This window comes from Panthera uncia, chromosome D1 (genome assembly GCF_023721935.1).
Source record: "Panthera uncia isolate 11264 chromosome D1, Puncia_PCG_1.0, whole genome shotgun sequence".
NCBI classification, from domain to species: domain Eukaryota; kingdom Metazoa; phylum Chordata; class Mammalia; order Carnivora; family Felidae; genus Panthera; species Panthera uncia.
Window position 1 is genome coordinate 35,871,141 of NC_064808.1, and position 20,879 is coordinate 35,892,019.

The 20,879-nt window shown below is 36.4% G+C and overlaps 1 protein-coding gene across 1 annotated transcript in view; it reads right to left on the reverse strand.

The window, feature by feature from the left end:
* ANO5 (anoctamin 5) overlaps positions 1-20,879 on the reverse strand; it is an 89,770-nt gene that overhangs the window by 52,002 nt on the left and 16,889 nt on the right. Inside the window, exons 4-7 of the mRNA XM_049649224.1 lie at positions 10,156-10,269; positions 7,116-7,184; positions 5,543-5,827; positions 1,273-1,386 (exon numbers count right to left, since the gene is read on the reverse strand). Of these exons, the coding sequence (XP_049505181.1) occupies positions 1,273-1,386; positions 5,543-5,827; positions 7,116-7,184; positions 10,156-10,269 (582 nt within the window). The remainder of the gene's footprint in view (positions 1-1,272; positions 1,387-5,542; positions 5,828-7,115; positions 7,185-10,155; positions 10,270-20,879) is intronic.

The window sequence follows — 20,879 nt, forward strand, 5'->3', positions numbered from 1 at the left end:
AATAATAATAATAATAATAAAAACCTGTCACCTATTTAGGAAAATTCTGCTTAATCAGCTTGACAGTTGTTGAAGAGACCCAGTTCATTAAAAGGCATCTCACCTTACAGAGAAATCATTTGTGAAAGGAAGAATCAAATCGATGTAGCAAACTTCACTGTCTTATTTTAACAAATTGCCACAGCCACCCCAATCTTCAGCAATCAGTTTCCAGCTGTCCAGAAGCAAGACCCTCCACCAGCAAGATTACAATTCGCTGAAGGCTCAGATGATGGTTAGCATTTTTAGCAATAAATTATTTTTTTAATTAAGGTGTACATTGTTCTTTTTTAGACATAATGCTATTGCACACTTAACAGACTACAGTATTGTGTAAACAATTTTATATATGCAATGGGAAACCAAAAAACTCATGTCTCAAAAAAACAAGACATGAGGGGCACCTAGGTGGCTCAGTTGGTTAAGCATGAACTTCGGCTCAGGTCATGATCTCGTGGTCTGTGGGTTTAAGCCCTGCATCGAGCTCTGTGCGGATAGCTCAGAGCCTGGAGCCTGCTTTGGATTCTGTGTCTCCCTCTCTCTCTGCCCCCCCCCCCCCCACTCACACTCAGTCTCTCTCTCTCTCAAAAATAAATAATCATTAAAAAATTTTTTTTAAATAAATAAGAAACATGAAATACACAAATGTTGTTGGAAAAATGGTACCAATGGACTTCTTCAACACAGGGTTGCCACAAACCTTCAGTTTATAAAAACACACACACACACACACACACACACACATACACGCACGCACACACACACACACACACACACAAGAAAATGCCTGTCATTAAAATCAATTATGTATCTAATAAATGAACACATTAATGCACATAATTCAAGTCCTTTATGGGTTAAAAACTTTATAAATTAGAAAAGGTCTGATGGATTCAGATAGAAATCTCCACATATTCTGTAATGTTCTTTTAATAAAACCACTATTTTCAATATGAGTTCTAAAGAAAATTCACACACAAATGTAATATTTTTTTAAAATAAATTTCCATTAAAACCTCAATGTAAAGATGTATAAACTATGTGCTTCAGCATAGCTGTTAAAGTTCTCAGCTTGGAACTAGGGAGTTTGAGGGATTTTCCCAACATGAGAAAGAATTAAGTAACCTGTCTTAAAGAGGAAGCAAAGGGAAGATTCTCTCTCGCAACAAGGCAACCTCTGAATGTGGGAGAGGAAAAATGGATTCAGGATTTCAAAACCAAGCTTATACTTACATCATGGAGTGGATAGGCAGATGAATAGGTATTAGAAGTTAGCAGTCTTTCAATCCCAAACTTTTTCTTCCCATCTTCTACGCCAAAAGGACACCGTGAGAGAATATAATAAACCTATGATGTAATTTGAAGTAAGCATTAGACAACACATTTCTGAACTTTATGCTTTCCACGTTTTGTTTCCATCACAATTTAACAATGTCCAACTTTGTTTGAATGTAGACACAGGCTCTGAACCTTCCCTTTGTTGTCTGAAGGAAGATGTAGAAGGTGGAGTGGTGTAGTTTGCACACAGAAACTCTGCCCCTCCCCTTCCCCACCACGCATGTGTGTGCTCTGTCTCAAAATAAATAAACATTAAAAACAAAAAGCAAGAGGGGGAGGAAAACTATTGCAAGAGCGATATCTGCAGACATCTGAAAAGTCAGGCAGAAAGGGTCTTTTCATTCATTCATTCATTCATTCATTCGGGAGAGGCAAGGCAGTTTCAGAGAGCATCTTTCTTTGTGTTAAGGCAGGACTGTTACACCTGCCAGGGTCGGTTTGGGTTAAAGGTACATCAAAGGTTAGGGTCCTGTGGGAGGCAAGTTTAATCAAAATTTGGTCAGTTTAGCTAACAAATACTTTGATGGGTCAGTGCAGATAAATAGTTCAGCTAGCCATTTATCCAACAAAGAGCGGGCATGTGGAAGGCCTGTGTCTGACTCTTATTACCACAAACTAATAACAAAAGGGAGAAACTATAAGGCTAGGTGTGAATCTAAATTTCCCTGGAGCCACAAGGGAAAGGGATTTCCTCCATCTCTCTCTTCTTAGAGTATTTCTTTAGAGAATTTATAAATTTTTTCTCCATCCCTTTGAGATTTATATAAATCTGTAAAAATCTACTAGATAAGCTTCTTGACAGTTTTACAATGCAGGAGTATGTTTCTTAAGTTTTCTAGGACCCATCTCTTCTAAATGTAAACATCAAGAAAGACAGCATCACTACCTCCCTGTCTCTACGGCAGTGTAGCCCGGGCAACTGGCTCCAACTTGTAACTACTTGCTTGCCATAGAGATATGAGAAGCTTAATTTTTTTTCTTGGTATAAAGACAACTAACACAAATGGACACGCCAATGACCAGGAGAATTTAGGATGAACTATGTGGCAAATGGTGCTCTCAAGTCAAATTGGGAGATGGGGGTGGTGGTTATCTATGAATATTCTTTAAGTCATGTGGTGAAGGGCGATCCTTTACAGTTTCCCAGAATGAGAAGAGTGGGCGATTTCTGTAACTGTCCCTGTTTTCCATGACTACAGAACTCAAGTAAAGCTCAACATTGCCAGTATCGATGCAAGAATGGACAAAAAAGATCAAAGCTGCAGAACACGACCCAGAAGTAGGCCTATGAATGTATAGATACATGAGTTATGACAAAGGTAAAACTGAAAAATGGTGAAAAGTTGAATGTTTTCAATAATTGTTGCAAACTGATGACCACATATATGGTGGGAAAACTGCACCATGCACAAAAATTAATTCCAGGTGGACAGTAGTCCTCAATGTGGAAAGTAAAGTAATACAACTTCAAAAAAATAATATAGGAAATTAACTTCATGGTCTTGGTGGTAGTTAAATATTAAGAGCATGATTCATAAAGTAAAGGCTTGAGAAATTGGACTACATTAAAATTAAAAACATCTGTTGAGCAAAAGAAACCATTAGAAAAAGGAAGCAAGAAGTAGGAAAAGATCAGTAAACATATATAATGAACAAAGGGCTCATAAAAGGAATATATAAACAATTCCCACCAATCAACAAGTAAAGAAAAGACCTAACTGAAAAACAGACAAAAGACTTTAGCAGGGACTTCATAAAAGTGCATATCTAAATAAGCAATAAACATATACAAGGAGAATCAATCCCATTTATATGAGTGAAAGGCAAATTAAAACCATAATGACGGAGGCGCCTGGGTAGCTCGGGTGAGCGTCGACTTTTGATGTCAGCTCAGGTAATGATCTCAGGGACATGAGATTGAGCACAGCGTTGGGTTCTGCACTGAGTGTGGAGCCTGCTTAAGATTCTCTCTCCCTCTGTTCCTCTCCCCCACTCACGTGCTCGCTCGCTCTCTCTCAACAAAACAAAACAACCATCATGACACATACACAAATAAATTTCAAGACCAAGTAATGAAAATGAATGCACAATAACTCATATAAGAGCTAAATTAATCACACAAATAAATGTTAAGCCAAAGAAGCCATACTCAAAAAAGAATATATACGGCATGATTCCATTTTTGTGAAGTGTAAAAACAGTGTAATCTTTGCTGTTGGAAGTTAAAGCCCACCTCTACTGAGGATGATGGAATAGTGATTGGAAGGAGGCAGCAGGGTCTCTGGGGGGCTAGCAAAGTCTTCTCCTTGATATGGGTGGTGGTTACATGGTTGTGTTTGTTTTGTGTTGTTTCAGTGTGCTGTACATTTATGACTTGTGGGCCTATCTCTATTCATGTTATGCTACAATTACAAAAGAAAGAAAAAGAAAGCTTTGTAAATACTAGTGTCAAGAATGCTATGGAGCACTGAGCACTCCATCTGTTGTTACTAGGACCCTAAATTAGTACATCTTTTTGTCAAGAGTGATAGTGTAATATAAATATTTTTTAATGTTTATCTTTTTTATTTTGAGAGAGAGAGAGAGAGCAGGGGAAGGGCAGAGAGAGGAAGGGAGAGAATCCCAAGTAGGCTCCTAGCTGTCAACACAGAGCCTAATGCAGGGCTTTGATCCCATAAACCATGAGATTGTGACTTGAGCTGAAATCAAGAGTCATATGCTTAACTGACTGAGCCACCCAGGCGCCCCATGTAATATAAAATTTTAAATTATTAAATTATTAAAATTGTTGTGTTTTAATGTTGAATTAATCTAAGGTATTGGCACTCTTTACACAGAAGCAGTAAAAATAAATGGATACTAGTATTTCTATACTTAATCTAGTTCCTATTTGGTCTGGTTCACCGGCCTTTTGGTAGCTACTTTTTAACGTAGTAAGTCTATCTAAAGTACTTTACAATTTGCAGAGTGCTTCACAGACATTCTTTCATTTGGTTTTGACAGAAATGCCAGTGTTGACCATCATTATCTCTGTTTTAAGAGAGGTTGTTTTATTTAGAGAGCAGCAGAGTTATGACTTGAAACCAGGTCTTCTGATTCCATGTCATAGGCTCTTTACTCCCTTTTTAGAGATTGCCCCTTAGGTTGTAGTTGTGGTGGTGGTGGTGGGTTTTTATTGCTGGGAAGAAAAGGGAGAACATTTTTAGTTTGTAGGTTCATATTTTTATATGCAAATTCTAGGCATTGTATTGTATGTAATATTCCTGTCCGTGAATTTAAAAAAAAAAAATGAGAAACTAGAAAAAATGATGATTTCAAAATCCTTAGTCACTGAAGAGTGCTGAACCTAAAAGAAATAAGTCTCAAGTTGGGAAAGGCAGTAAGTGATCATTAAGACCCTGGTGATCACATTAGTAGGCAACAGAGAGGAGGGTCAGAGCAAAAAGGAACATTACTTTTTTCCCCCGCTCAAGTCAGGTCAATAATAATAATAACACCTAACACTTACTGAGCACCTAGTATATTCCAGGTATCGAAGCCTTTCATACCTTAACTCATTTAATTTTCTAGGCAGACCTAGACTTTATTCCTATCTTAACATGAAGAAGCAGTGACTCAGAAAGCATGATTCTTTACAGAGAGGCTCTTCATAGGAAACTTAAAGGTCTTATTGACTACAAATGGGGAGGAAATATTATCCATGATTGAAAATGGTTTTAAATGAAAGGAAAAAGTTTTGAGGTTTCTCAAATGCTATCGATATACAAAGAAATTTTAAAATTCCATTTCCATTTGGAATGACCAATATTCCTCCTGCTATGCACTGAATTTATAAAACCACTCTAAGATTATAAAACCATTTTGCAAAGAACCAATAAAACCGAAGCCCTGGCTCTTCGTTAAGAACTTTTCCCGATATTGCACAAAGCATCCGTCTTGACTGTGCCCACACTGTCACCCTTTCACATGTAAACAACAGTTTGAGAAGTCGGTAGGTGAACAGGTTTAAGCAGTCCAGGTGGACCTTCGAACCTGCTCAATAGCACCCAGTACTTATCAAAATGTATGCACAAACCCGGTGCAGACATAGCATTGATGTATACTAGCACGTGCAGATACACAAGCCTCACTTGAAGGGATGTGCTCAAAGGTCTTCTCTACCTACAATTCTGTTTCTTGATGAGGACGGAAAGAAGCTTGATTTGTCTTCAATGAGGAAGAGTTCCTGCCGATGTCTGGTGAATTGGGCAGTGAAATATTCAGGATGAGGGTGCTTCACATTCTTTGGGAGCTTCAGAGGCTCAAGCATACAGCTGAATGGGATATTCTCGGGCAGAGGAATATCACTCTCCTTAATAGGCATCTTGATTCCCAACACTTCAGCATAAGTAACTAGGACCTCCCAAGGGGCATGGATCTTGACAAAATACGTCTTTCCATCTTCAGAGTTCTGTAGAAAAAGAAGGCAAAGATAACAGGAAGCATACCGATTTACTTGTTACCGAACTGAGTAAAGACACAAAGTTTTATGACAACTCGAACAAATCACAGATGTCACAGCACTTTCAATTTATTGAAACTTTTCAGCAAAATCTACAGAGGAACAAATGCTCAAAACGTGTATCTGTATTATTACACTTACATATGTGTATGTATGTATATGTATACATGGTGTGTGTGTGTATATGTGTGTGTGTGTGTGTGTGTGTGTGTGCACATGTGTGTGATAGAGACAAACAAAGAATATTTTTAACAATAAAATTCAGGGGGTGCCTGGATGGCTCAGTTGGTTAAGCATCCGACTTCAGCTCCAGTCATGATCTCACAGTTCGTGAGTTCAGGCCCCACATTGGGTTCTGTGCTGACAGTGTGGAGCCTGTTTTGGATTCTCTCTCTCCCTCTCTCTCTGCCCTTCCCCTGCTTGTGCACACTCTCTTGTTCTCCCTCCTGCTCTTTCTCAAAATAATAATAATAATAATAACAAGCTTAAAAAAATTAAAAAAACATTTTGAAGGAAATTCTAGAAAACCAATAGATGGCAAGACATTAAAAATAAATAAGTAAAAGAATTTGCCATATTCATGAGCAAAGAATGGCTTAAGTAGTGGGTATGCAGATGATGGCCAGGTTAACTAGTTAGAGTGCCAGATTACAGACAGCCTTCAAAATGAGAGATATGATTCTCAGGATCCACATAAGAGTGAAAACATATGGTATCTGTCTTTCTCTGCATGACTTATTTCATTTAGCATAACACTCTCCAGACCATGGGAGAGGGGAAGGAAAAAAAAAAGTTAGAGAGGGAGGGAGCCAAACCATAAGAGACTCTTAAAAAATGAGAATAAACTGAGGGTTGATGGGGGGGTGGGAGGGAGGGGAAAGTGGGTGATGGGCATTGAGGAGGGCACCTGTTGGGATGAGCACTGGGTGTTGTATGGAAACCAATTTGACAATAAATTTCATATTAAAAAAAATGAGAGATATGAAACAAGAACCGTATCTTCACTTTCTTTGTATCCTGCATGGAATTATGTCTATTTTTTTCAGTGTCTGCTCATTGTCTTATATTCATATCCTTGACCTACTTCTTTACCAGGAAGACCATATGCCCTACCATCCAGATAACAGTAGCCAAAAAAACTATTGTATTGCTCTCAAACACAAAGTCTATTTGGTCAAAGGCCATAACAATTGCTTAAAACACCAAGACTCTGGTACAAATTAACAGCTACACTTACCCTTTTGTCTTCAATTTCCAACTCAAGACCTGTTTTTCTGAGATTTTGTTCAAATTCTTTTCTCCTTTCCTATGGGAAAAAAAATTGGTAGAATTATGCAGAACACTTTTATTTGCCCTGTGATAAACAGACTCGTTATTCCAGATGGTGCTCTGCCCCTCCCATGCTTGTATATAAAAGTCCTTTATACATTACCCCCATCTCAGCACCATGTCCTGATTTTCATCTGTACTAAAATTCACAATATAAGTATAAAAATCCAAAATATTTAGGAATAATTTCCAGGAAATGTGCAGGACTGCTATCCGAAAGTATGTATAGAACTTTACTAAATAACAGTTTAAAAAACTAGATAAATAGAGAGACATGTCATGCCCTTGGTCAGGAAGACTCGGTATTAGAAACACATCAACACTCTTAAAAAGAAAGGATATATTTAATTCAAATTTAAGCCAAAATATCATTGTGAGTTTTTATTTTGATTTTATCTTTTGAGAGAGAGAGAGAGAAGAGAGAGAGAGTGTGTGTGAGCAGGGGAAAGGGGCAGAGGAAGAAAGAGAGAGAGAGAGAGAGAGAGAGAGAGAGAGAGAGAGAGAATCCCAAGCAGGCCCCATGCTCAGCGTGGAGTCCGACACAGGGCTTGATCTCACAACTATTGAGATCATGACCTGAGCCTAAATCAAGAGTAGGCCGCTCAACCGTCTAAGCCACCCACATGCCCCTCATTATAACTTTCTAATGCTAAAGAAAAGAATAGCTTCACTTAGAAAAAAAAATAAAATAAATTAATTTAATTAAATTAGATTAAGTTAAAACAATCATTACTTGTGGGCTTTAAAAGAATGCATTGATTGTTGAATTTTTTTTTTTTTTTTGGCTTTCATTATTACCTAAGTCTGAAGAATTTTATAGTAAATGAAATTTTAAAAGACTTTTTTTATGGTATTATAGAATGCCTATCTTCAAATGCATAGGTCTACCTTGATATATCTTAAAGTTTACAAGAAAGAGTAAAAGATAATTTAAGGTGTTTTTCCCCTACTTCCAAAGTTTGCCACATATGAGCACAGGCCTATGACAGTGGTACAGATTTTCCTTTCATAATTGCCCTTCTTTCACATTACCAGAGGGAGGCAGACTGCAAACTTCCAGAAAACCAAAAAAAAAAAAAAAAAAAAAAAGGACTTAGGCATTCAAATTACTGTTATCTCTTATCAGAATTGAGAAAGTGAACCACTCTTTTCATTATAGTAACAAATGCTTTTGCAAGTAAAATGACTGCCAAAACTGAAGAGCTAATAGGATTACTAGGTGATGGGCCATTAAACACTACTTTTATGATACATCACTGTAATTTGGGGATATAACTCAGGTGTCTAAAAAAGATTAAAACTGCATAAACGATAATCTTTCTATTCCAATCTACTCACTTATCTGAACAAGCTTAATTGACACTGCCATAAAAAAACAAGAGAGGGGTATAGTTGAACCTGAACCACATCATTCTAGGAAAAACTCTAATTCATTCAAAAATATTTTTGCAGTTATCAATAATGACAAGTTCTAGGGAAGTGAATGGCTGAGCAAGAAACTAAGATAAATGGAAAGGGGAGTTCAAGGAAGAGAGCCAGGATGCTAGAATAGTCACTGGGGCGCCTGGGTGGCTCAGTCAGCTAAGCATCTGACTTCGGCTCGGGTCATGAACTTGCTTTTGTGAGTTCAAGCCCCACATGGGCTCTGTGCTGACAGCTCAGAACCTGGAAACTGCTTCAGGATCTGCATCTCCCTCTCTCTCTGCTCCTCCCCTTCTCGTGCTCTGTCTGTCTGTCTGTCTGTCTCTCTCTCTCTCTCTCTCTCAAAAATAAACACAGATTTTTAAAAAATTTTGCAAATAAAATAGTCATCGATGTATGAATTGCAATAATCAATAATTTAAGGAGTATTGGTGAAGAGAATGATAATGAACCAAGAGCTCAAACTGTTGAGAAATGAAAGGAAGACCCAGGGACACATTAATGACAGCAGTAAAGCAGGGCAGTAATTAATGTGAGAAGAATAAAAGCTCAGGAATTTTAGGGATGAGGTAGGGAGAGCTGCCTGTAATCAACAATGAGATACAAGGAGGGCGGAGCAGGCATTTGCCCATCTCCCGAAAAAGGCAACTATCACCTGAGAGGGCACTTGGAGAATGCAGGGAACTCAATGAAGAGCCCAGTTACAGGCGGACATTCAGAGAAAAAGAAAAAGATGACAAATGAGTGAATTTCAGGGGCTTGATGGAAGGGTTTCCAGGGAAAGTGTGGAAGAAAGGGACAGGGTTTTATGGGGATAATATCTGTTGTTCTTTTATTTTTATTTTATTTGACATTTATTTCCTGGGTAAGTATGTTAGTAAATGTGTGTGTACACACTTACACATATGGATTAATGTATTAATTCATTATTTCAAATATAATTATTTCTTGAGCATCCACTATGCTGCAACCACACTGTTTTAGGCATTTGGGTACACAGCAGTGAACAGGACAAAGTCCTTGGTCTCATGAACTTAATTTAGGGTGTTGGACACACAGCAAACAATTTAAACAACATATACACAAGTTCAGAAAGTGATGGGTTATAATGAAAAGAAAACAGGATAAGGAATAGAGCACAATGTGGAGGACATTTCAGGTGGCCTGGATTAGCCATACGTTTTCAAAGTGAAAATAAATACTATATTCAGACACACACCTCAAATTTTGGAGGTCACGTTTAATATTGTGGAGCTATGTAAACAATATACCAGTCACTTGGGAGAAGAAAAAGAAGGTAGTGTTCAAGATGTCCAAAAAAAAAACCCCAAAAAACAAGTTGACTTTATACATCCAATCCAATCCATTATTAGGCCTGTTTTCTAATCTTCTCCCTCAGTCTTAGCTTTCAATAACACTTCAGAGGCCTCTGACCTCTACAGCTTAATTCAATGGGAACAACCCTGATGAACTACAGGAAGTGTTTCTTTTAAGGATTCCCAGTTTCTCTTCCCTTAACTACTTACCGCCTTGGGGTCTGCTTCTTTCTTTAAATCATCAACATAGGATAGCACAAAATCAATTTGCCTAATCCCATCTCGGAAGAAGATAGAATCTTTGCTTTGTTCATCTTTTTTAAACTGTAGGAGACAGAAATGACACACTTTCCAGTTTTATTTTCAAATGGCAAAAACATGAAACGAATTAGCTGACATTTGGTCTAATTTGTTTCAATCCTGAATTGGCGGGTAAAGACAAATAGCCAGAGTTTTCACCAACAGAAGATTATGCTCATTTTGGAAAGTGAACTTCCATAGGGAAGATATATACATATACCAGGAAGACTCAAGATGAAGGTAAGCATTTAACTACATGCACACACAACAAAAATGGTGCAATTATACCAATATATAAAATGAACACATGGATACATGGATCCCAAAATGCATATTCGGAGAGAGACTTGTTAGCTTCATTAAATAACATGCCAATGAGTCGGACAAATAATTCATGTTCACACACTGCTTTGGGGTGGAATTAATTACCGACCAATTAATGAATCTCATTCTAAGAAAATTAACTTATGACTAATGCTTCTCTGTTTTCATAAAATTGCCACTTTCTAATTCAACTTCTGAAGGGTTAAAGTAAAATCAAAGTGCAGTTAAAAATCAGAAAGCAGATAGCTTGCCAGCTGGGTTTACTGCACGTAAATGCTCATGCAGATCTCCTTTCAATTCTGATCCCTACGTGAGCCCGAGTCCATCTTTGGTTAAAATCGGATGTTATCAATTCTCTCAGTGGAATAGTCAAACTGACAAATTCAGCAGTCACATGTTGTATATTTCATTAATTCCTTTCCTTTCAGAACTACAAAAACACTAGAGAGCTTTAGAAGAGGAGATTTCACGTTTGACTGATGTGGCCTTCCTCAGAGTTTATATGTAATGTGTAATACGTAATATTTCAAGTAGCCCAGATATATTTAATACTTAGACTGACGCAAACAGATGATGTAGTGGATGTTAATGATCTCTCTAACCCTGTGGCGCAGTTATAACCTAACCCTGGCAACTTTCCAATTGCTTCAGCTAACCTGTGAATGGAGAACGGGATGTTTTGTTTTTGTACTGCTACTTGTGTTAATTTATGAGTTACTGTTATGGTATTCTATGCTGTTTTTCACCCAACTCAAGCCAGGGAGACCTCCCCTAAAAAAGAATGGATGTACAACAGTCATGTATAATAAAACAAAAATCTCATGTTTGAAGTGTGTTCTATGAAAAATAGAACTGTATTTTATCTATGTGAAGGCATAGCTGATATGTTTCAGGAAGAAGTAGCTCCTAATGCACAGAAAGAAACGAGTGGGAAAATGAGCAAAAAAACAAAACACATCCAGGGAGTCTAGAGAGTAAATATAGAAAATAGTAATTCAAATACTATGTCTGAGTTCTCTGCATCTAACCAAAAGATGCATAATCATCTCCTTTTGCCTAAAACAAAGTAAAAGAACCTGAGAAAACTCAAACTATTTTCCTGTTACCCCTTGATTTACAACTCACTACAAAAAGAAAAAGGAAACAAAATTTAAAAAGTCATTTGAGCTCTTGTAAATCATCATAATATTAACATAGTTTATGAAATTCACCAAAACTCATGGACTTGGGGCAGGAAATAAAAGACTAATTAGACTAAATATAATCAAAGAAAAAAATCAGAGGTAAAAATTCTAATAATCCTTTTGCTCTCAAAGCAAAATCTGTGACAGCCAAAATTTGCATGGTTTTTTAAGTAGGTTCACAGCCCAGAGATCAAGAGTTGCATGTTCCATCCACTGTGGCATCCAGGTGCCCCTGGGAGAGATTATTTTTAAAACAATATACATTTACAAGTGTTTTTATTGTTTGGGCAAGCTAAATCTAAGTTCACAAAGAGAAGTTCTGATGAGAGAAGTCATGCACATTGAAGTCACCAAAAAATCACACGCAGAGTATTTGACTCTTAGAAAGTAAACAAAGTAACCCCCAAAACAATTAGTTTTCTCAGTGTTCAGTCACTGAAAGCCAGATGCTACCTAGGAAAACCCAAACTTCTCTCATTATGCTGTGTCCTAATATAAAGAGTAAATTGCTTAAAATGGAGAAATTGGCTTGCCTGGGTGGCTCAGTCGGTTAAGTATCCAACTTCAGCTCAGGTCATGATCATGGTTCATGAGTTTGAGCCCCACATCAGGCTCTCTGCTGTCGGCTCAGAGCCCACTTCCTAAATTCTTTCCCCCACCCTCTCCGCCCCTACCCCATTCTCTCTCCCTCTCAAAAATAAACAAACATTTTAAAACAGATGGAGAAATCACTGGTAACCTTGTAGATCACCATGACGTACCTTAGTACTGTTAACAAAAAACTGATTGAAGCAAATGAGGGGAGAAAAACTTGATAACTCTGTTACATATAACTGAAGACTATTAAAAAACATCATTCTTTTGTTTTGCTCAAGGCATGACATAAAGATAACATTTTGCCATGTGTGTATGTGTCTGTGTTTATATTTGATTTGCTCTTAGAAATTCCAGTGTATAATAGGTGAACATCTGGGTGGATTTTCTTTGAATGAGGTAGTTATTCTGAGGTTCATAGTCCAGGATTCCCACTAGGAGTTCATAAATTCTAAAACTGTAGGTAAATTGTCTGTATATGTGTGTATATGTATGCAATATATATGTGTGTTTATATGCAAATATAAAAAATATATTATATATCAAATATATACATTACATATATGTAATATATATATGTATACACAGCAAATATATATAATATATATAAATTATAAGTATATAGATAGACACACATATACATTTTTTAGAAAGAGCATCTACAGCTTTAATCAGATCCAAACAGAATTAAGAATCACCGTTCTAAAATCTCAATTGCCTGGAGACTGGGAATCAGTGACAAAGTCCCCACAAATCAATAGTATACACTGGAATAAAAAGGACTGGGGCTACTACTGCAGCCATCCAAAGCGTAAGCAGCAGCATTCAGCGCTTTTTTACCAAAAGACGTCGCTTCAGGAACAAATTGAATCGCTTTGCAGACTGTGAAACAATCAACAAAAAGTTAGCAAATCCTGCCAGAGTAAAGAAAAGATTTCCAAAAAACATACACACAAAGACACAAATCTTCAGTATGATTACTCAGGTGTGTGTGTGTGTGTGTGTGTGTGTGTGTGTGTGTGTGATATTTACAGTTGCAGGGTGGGAGAAGCTGGCAAGAAGGAAAGAAGAACGAATATAGGAAGAAAACAATGAAGAATAAAGGAAAGGGGAATAAAAGAGACTTCAAAGTAAATTTCCCTAAGTTCTTTATACCATAACAGACTTCAAAGTAAATTTCCCTAAGTTCTTTATACCGTAACGTTAAGTGGAACTGAATTGAGGAAGAAAGGAGAGAGAAAAAAATAATGAAGGAAAACATGAGAAAAAGGGAAATGTAAAGTAAAATATGTAATCAGTTAAGTATGCCCATATATATCAGGAGAAGAAAATTACTACTAAAATTACTACAATTATACTGTATGGTATAGAAGGTTCACCTAATAGCAGACAATATTTCACAGCCTCCCAAAATACTGGGGGAAGGAAAGGGGAGCTCATTCAGTTAAATGCTAAGCTGTCTTCAATCTTCAGTTACGGTGACCATTATTTTTAAGACACCAAGGCAAGTACCGAAAAACATCTGGGAAAATCAATAATATTTGAAAGAAAACCAAATAATGCCACAAAAAGGCAAGTACTGTGTGTATTTTATATTATAATGAAATGATAAATAACCTAATAAAATTATCAAGTAAAAGTTTTAGTTCCTGTCATGGAAAGTTTTGCTGAACCTGTTGTTTTCATAAAATAAGCTAGAGCCCTAAGCAGCGGTGACTACTGGATGAAAAATCCCTGCTCCATTACCTGAGAACCTACTCTGCATAGACGAGTTAATACTGCTGTTGCTTAGAGCAAACAGACACAAGATGGATGTTGGTCACTGCTAAAGTGTATTTTACACTGTATTTTTCTCCTGGGCTGAAATTTTTCATCTTAGCACTTTGATTTTCTTGGAATCTTTCATGAGGTCCACAAGTTACTGTTATTCTCAGATGTTTTTCCTCAGTTCATTACAGAATCATTAAGGGAAAGGAAAGAGTTATACACTAAGGGGCCAAGAAGGTCCACATTATGACTTTCATGGGTTCTGTCTGGCCTATTTGCTTTCTGTGTGCTCCTTTCTCCATTAAATTGTTTTTATCAATTTAAAAAGAAATAAATGAATATATATATATATATATATATATATATATATATATATTCATACACACACAGACTATTATACTTATGGGGTGGTTTTTTTTGTTTCTTTAATTTTGATTTTAAAAGAAATTAAAATTAAAACATTTCCATGGGCTTCAAAAAGTATCCTGGTTCCTAGAAGGCACTGTGCTTACTGTGCCTAAAGAATAAGTTGGCCATAGGGTCATGAATTAACTAGATGCCATATATTCAAGAGCTATTAAGAGTGCAGGGTTAAAAAGTTACTTAGATGAGTGCTAAAAAGCCTTCTGTAATCAATACATCTAATATCAAGTTAGTTTGCAGCTTTCCAAAATCATATGATATCTTCATGATATAAAAGCCAATGGGATCAGGGTGCCTGGGTGGCTCAGTTGGTTAAGTGTCTGACTCTTGGTTTCAGCTCAGGTCATGATTTCCCAGTTTGTGAGTCCGAGCCCTGCATTGGGCTCTGCACTGACAATATGCAGAACTGATCGTCTCTCTCTTCTCTGTCCCTCCCCGTCCTCGATAAATAAACTTTAAAAAAATATTTGAAAAACAAAAAAACCAATGGGATCAACACCAGCAGCTGGTCGTGAAACATACTGACTCAATATTTAATATTTTTTAAACTTGATTTTAAACATGTTAAAAGATCAATAAACCACCAAAGGATTGATTACAAAAAGATAAAATTAACACTCTACCGACTAAAATTATAGAACAGCTTTACTAAATATTTCTATCACGTGCTAAATTGTTTGCTTTTTATTAAAATATGGATAACACCTGGGGTGCCTGGGTGGCTCAGTCAGTTAAGAAGCCAACTCAGTTTTAGCTCAGGTCATGGTCTCACAGTTCATGAGTTCAAGCCCCGCATTGGGTTCGGTACTAATTGTGCCGAGGCTGCTTGGGATTCTCTCTCTCACTGTCTTTGCCCCTTCTTGCACCCTCTCTCTCTCTCTCTCTCTCAAAATAAATTTAAAAAAAAATAACATAAATAAATAAATAAATAAATAAACATAAATAAAATGTGGGCAACTCTGAAAGTAATGAATAGGTATTTTTATAATCATTGCTATTTCCTTGTTATCTTAGTAACTATTTGCTGTATTTATTTCTGGTTTTCTCTAAGCACTGACTGAATTTTTTAGTATAGTAAATCATTAATTTTAATATACATTTTCTTGCCTTTTTCATAATACTACAATATTAAAATAAATTTTCATATATTATAAACTTTTCATAAAAACAGTTTTCTCCATGTAATTTCAATTCATTAAATGTAAACTAATTTTGGGGCGCCTGAGTGGTTCAGTCAGTTGAGCATCCAACTTCGGCTCAGGTCATGATCTCATGGTCTGTGAGTTCGAGCCCCGTGTCAGGCTCTGTGCTGACAGCTCAGAGCCTGGAGCCTGCTTCAGATTCTGTGTCTCCCTCTCTCTCTGCCTCTCCCCCACTCATACTCTGTCTCTCTCTGTCAAAACTAAATAAACATTAAAATTTTTTTTAATTATTTGTAAGAAGACACTTTAGAGTCCTTTCTCTAGGAAGAGAGTTGATCACCTATATTATTATGCCACATAGTAGGGGGTGTCAATAGCATCTTCCTCTCATTATACATAATTTGTATCACACATCTGTAGTCCTCTTTATGTATTTCTTTCTTCTCGTACTCCTCCTTGGCCATTTTTGAATATCATCAACAGACCAGCCACTGACCAATATGCACACTACTTAGTGTGCTAGAGAGGGCAGCACTTCTGAGATTGCTGGCTCCAGCTCCCGTCTCAGCTACTAGATCATTGGTGAGACAGCAGGGTGGGGTGGGGGGGGGGGAATCCAATATCATAGACATTTCTAGAATATATATTATAAGAGAATGAAAATCAATATAATTCATGGAGTTGTAATACCACAAGCCATTCAATGCTGTGAATTTCTAAGCAAGAAAAAGTCCAGTTGCTCTTGAGACTTCGATTTCACATTAAAAACTACATTAACCCTCGATGTTAAGGATGTACATACTCAATCTACAAACTGTAAAACTTACTTACTGAGTGGACCCTACAGAAGTCCTAAATTTAAACAAAACCACAGCAATTAAACAGTAGCTAGCATATCTTGATTTCCTTGTGCCAAATACTGTGTACTCGTATCTTTAATGTTATCAGGTAGATCCTGTTAATTATCAGCAAAAGGTACTAAAGACATACAACTGGCTAAGTACACAAAAGGCTGGCTAGTAAGTGCTGTGCAACCTTGAAGCCAGCAACCATAAAATAATAAAAACAATAAAAGTCAACTACCAGCAATTTCTTAAGACACTGGTAAAATACTCCTTCTTGAAAAATATGTTTGTCTCAATCTTCAATGAATGTTGAGCTTCTATTACATTTTAATATTCTAGATGTAAGTTTCAATTTAGCAAATGGAAGTTAATTTGGAAAATCCCCAGTTATACGTAACCACATCTGGATAAGATTGCTTGGAGTGCGTGTCATATTCCCAGCCTCTGTGGTCTACATATTCCTATGTTTAAACTATAGCTTCAAAATAAACAAAAACAGCCATGTAAAACTTTCCTATTTTTCTAGTTTAAAGTAGCAGATGGATTAATCAGACACAGAAATATTTGTAAATACCTGCAGTGGACCTTAAGGATGTACAGTGAAACACAAAGCTTTAAGACTGTTCCTTGAAGACCAGGCACATAGAAATCATAGAGAAACAACTAGTTATGCAGCAAAAAATTTAACGAAATGGATATTTGCACATAGAAAGAGAATCCAATTTATGAGAACACTAGGAAAAACGACAAAAGATGACAGTCTTACATGGCCAGGAAAAAATCAAAATTTCAATGTCTGAATTTCTCAGTCAGTTTCACTAAGGAGTAGACACTCCCTTCTACAGTAATGGGATAAATAATGTCACTGTTCACTCTCATTTAGTCATTTTCTTTGTTTTTAGTTTTGCTTTTAGTTTTGGGGGGTTTTTCTGAGAAAAACTTTGGCAGTTTTTACCAAACATAATAGAATTTAAAATATGTTAAGATATTTTTAAGTAAATGAAAAGTAAAGTCACAGACTGGGAGAAAATATTTGCAATGAAAACAGCTGACAAGGGTCTCACATTCAGACCTTGACTTTTAAAAATACACAAAGATTTGAACAGATAGTTTACAGAAGAAGATATATGAATGGCCAACAAGCCCAAGAAAGGATGTGTAACGTCATCATTTATCAGGGAAATGAGGATTGAAATCACGGGATACCACTACCTTCCATTAGATTACTAAATTTGAGGGTGGAGAGGGTTCCAGTGAGGGTAGAGAGAAGTAGAACTCTCATACATTACTGGTAGGAAAGAAAAATGGTAGAACCACTCTCCAAAATAGTTCAGTCGTCTCATATAAGGTTATACATACGCTTTCATATGATCCAGAAATTTTACTCTTAGCAAATTAACCAAGATTAATTAAAATATACATCTATTCAAACTATATTATGTCTTACATGTATGTTCATAACAGCTTTACTTATAATGGTCCCCAATCAGAAAACAACATAAATATCCATCAACAGGTGAATCGATAAACAAATTTTGGCATATCCATACATTGGAATACTATTTAGCAATAAAACAAAATAAATCAAAGAAAAAAACTATAGATATGTTCAACAAGATTCAATATATCAGTATCATTTAAGCTCTGGATGCATCTCAGCACCATTATGCTAAACAAAAGAAGTCAGACACAAAATAGCCTATAGAGTCTGATTCCATTCACATACTACTTAGAAACAAATAAAAAACAAATCATTGGTTGCCCAGAACAGAGGTGAAACAGCAGGTAATAGAAATCTGTATCTTGACTGTTGTGGTTTGTTAAAACTCGTCAAACCATACACTTAAAATAGTGCATTTCATTGTATGTAATGTATAAAAATAAAGATAATAATTTTTTAAAAAGTGTTTGGCTTGAACAACTAGAAGGTTGGACTGTGTGGAGCTGGAATATGAAACACTTCACCAGGGAGATTTTTTTTTTATGAGAAAGAAAAAAATTACATTTCAGACACAGTAATCTTGAAACATCTTTTGATATCCAAGTGCATATGATGGGAAAGCACTTGGATATTTCAGTCTTAAGTTCAGGAGAGATGTCTATTGAGAAACTTAAATTTGAGAGTTTACAGTGTATCAATGGTATTTAAAGCCAGGATAGCAAATTAAATGTCTGAGCCCTGGAGTAACCATATCTAAATATATACATTGACTAATTATAAATATTATGCCATATTTATACTGACTGGTTCTGGTCCATTTATTCAAAGGTAGCTTCTGTGCCACATAAGTTGTTAAATATCTGTAATATCATTCCTGAGGTTAAAGACCCAGACCCCTTCAGAACCTGTGAATGGCATGTATACTGTTTCTAAAGCATGCCCCTAGTGTGACTTTCTAATTCCATCCATCCCTCATTAAACTCTGAATACTTATTAAATTATACCCCCAAGCACAGATGGTATTTGCTTTGGGACAAGTTTTATTAGGTACGGCTTTTCCAATTTTTCTGAATTTCTGAATTTTCCTATTTAATGGCTTTAGGGTCCTTCTAGTATCTTCTAGCAATTCAGCTAGCCTCTTAGCTAGCCACTCAACCAAATCCACTGTTGACCACTTTATTTCAAGTAAAATGTAAAATTATGTTAAGTCTTCTATATTTGTAGAATCATTAATAGTGTAAAAGAAAACATGTACTCTGCTGGATATTTTTGGTTCATCCCAGGAGATGCTCTCTTTAGCTCTCTACCTGGCTTTTTCTTGTGAGGATGGCTGGTATAGATATGAAAGAGCTCCCCAGACCTCTAGTTTCCCAAATATGATTAGAGAGAAGGAAGAGAGTGAGTGACTTCCTTCTGGAGGCCAGATTCAGGAAGGCTGTATCCCTCCACTGAAGGTCATTGAGCCTCTCAAGGTCTTCAATACATGATGCTCTCTTTCTATTCCCTCAGTTCTATAGATGACAACAGACTCATGGTTACTAGATGTATATGTAGCAGGATTCTTCAGCACCCCATATTTATAAGTTTTTCATTAAGCTCTCCCCAAACTATCCTACTCTGAAAATGGCCAATAGGACCCTGATTGAAACAAATTGTTCTTTTGTGATATATCTGTGACATTAAAAGAAAAATTTCCCTGGAGAAATAGTTGATTCCAGGACTGATGCAGGGAAAGTATAAAATGAGCTGAGAGCACCTTGCAGTGCTAAAATAAAAAGTTGATTTAAGAAAGAAGTTGGGGCGCCTGGGTGGCTCAGTCGGTTGAGTGGCCGACTTCGGCTCAGGTCATGATCTCGCGGTCCGTGAGTTCGAGCCCCACGTCGGGCTCTGTGCTGACAGCTCGGAGCCTGGAGCCTGTTTCAGATTCTGTGTCTCCTTCTCTCTCTGACCCTCCCCCATTCATGCTCTGTCTCTCTCTGTCCCAAAAATAAATAAAACTTAAAAAAAAAAAAAAAAGAAGCTTACTGTTTAATTTTAACAACTTATTGCTTAACCAAAGACAATGTCATCATAAAAAAAGAAATATCATAAATCACTTTAAAATCATTTGGAATCTCAAATTTTAATTACTAGCATATGACATAATTGGGAAAGTATTTGCAACTCATATCTCAGGCAAGGGGATAACAATAAATATGTAAACATCTCCAAAAAAACAAAAGGAAAAAAAAAACTAACAGTTTGACAAGAAAATAGATACGATAAATAAACAGATTTATCCAGAAAAATAAATTAAAATGACCACCAACATAGGAAAAGGTGAATATCTCACTCATTGAGAGAAATACAAATTTAAACCACACTAAGATACATGGCAAACTGAAAGAGCTCCCAACAGCCACTAGCTATCTTACTATCAGATGGGCAAAAATTTAAACTCAAGACAACATGCTGTTGATGAGGCTGTAGGCAAATAGGTATTCTCCTACACTTGTTAGAAATGCAAAACAGAGGGGAATTTGGCTATCTATGGCAAAATAACATATGTATTTATTCTTTAATACTGAAATCCTAGCTATAAAGATAGCACTGGCCAAAATATTGTTAGACTGATTCCCTAGGTATATATGATAACAATATTTGTAATAACAAAAGATTAAAAACAACTCAAATATACATCAATAAAGGGACTAAATGAATACACCATGCTAAACACCCAGAATATAATATTATGCAACATACAAATGAATGGGAATAAAATCTATGTACAATATCACATGAACTCTGGGTTATGTTTTTAAATCCTGAAAACCAAGGAAAAGACCAGTACATATAGTATGATGCCTTTAGTGTAAACAAGCAGGAGGAATATACATTTACACATGTATCTTTATACACATACCACACACACACA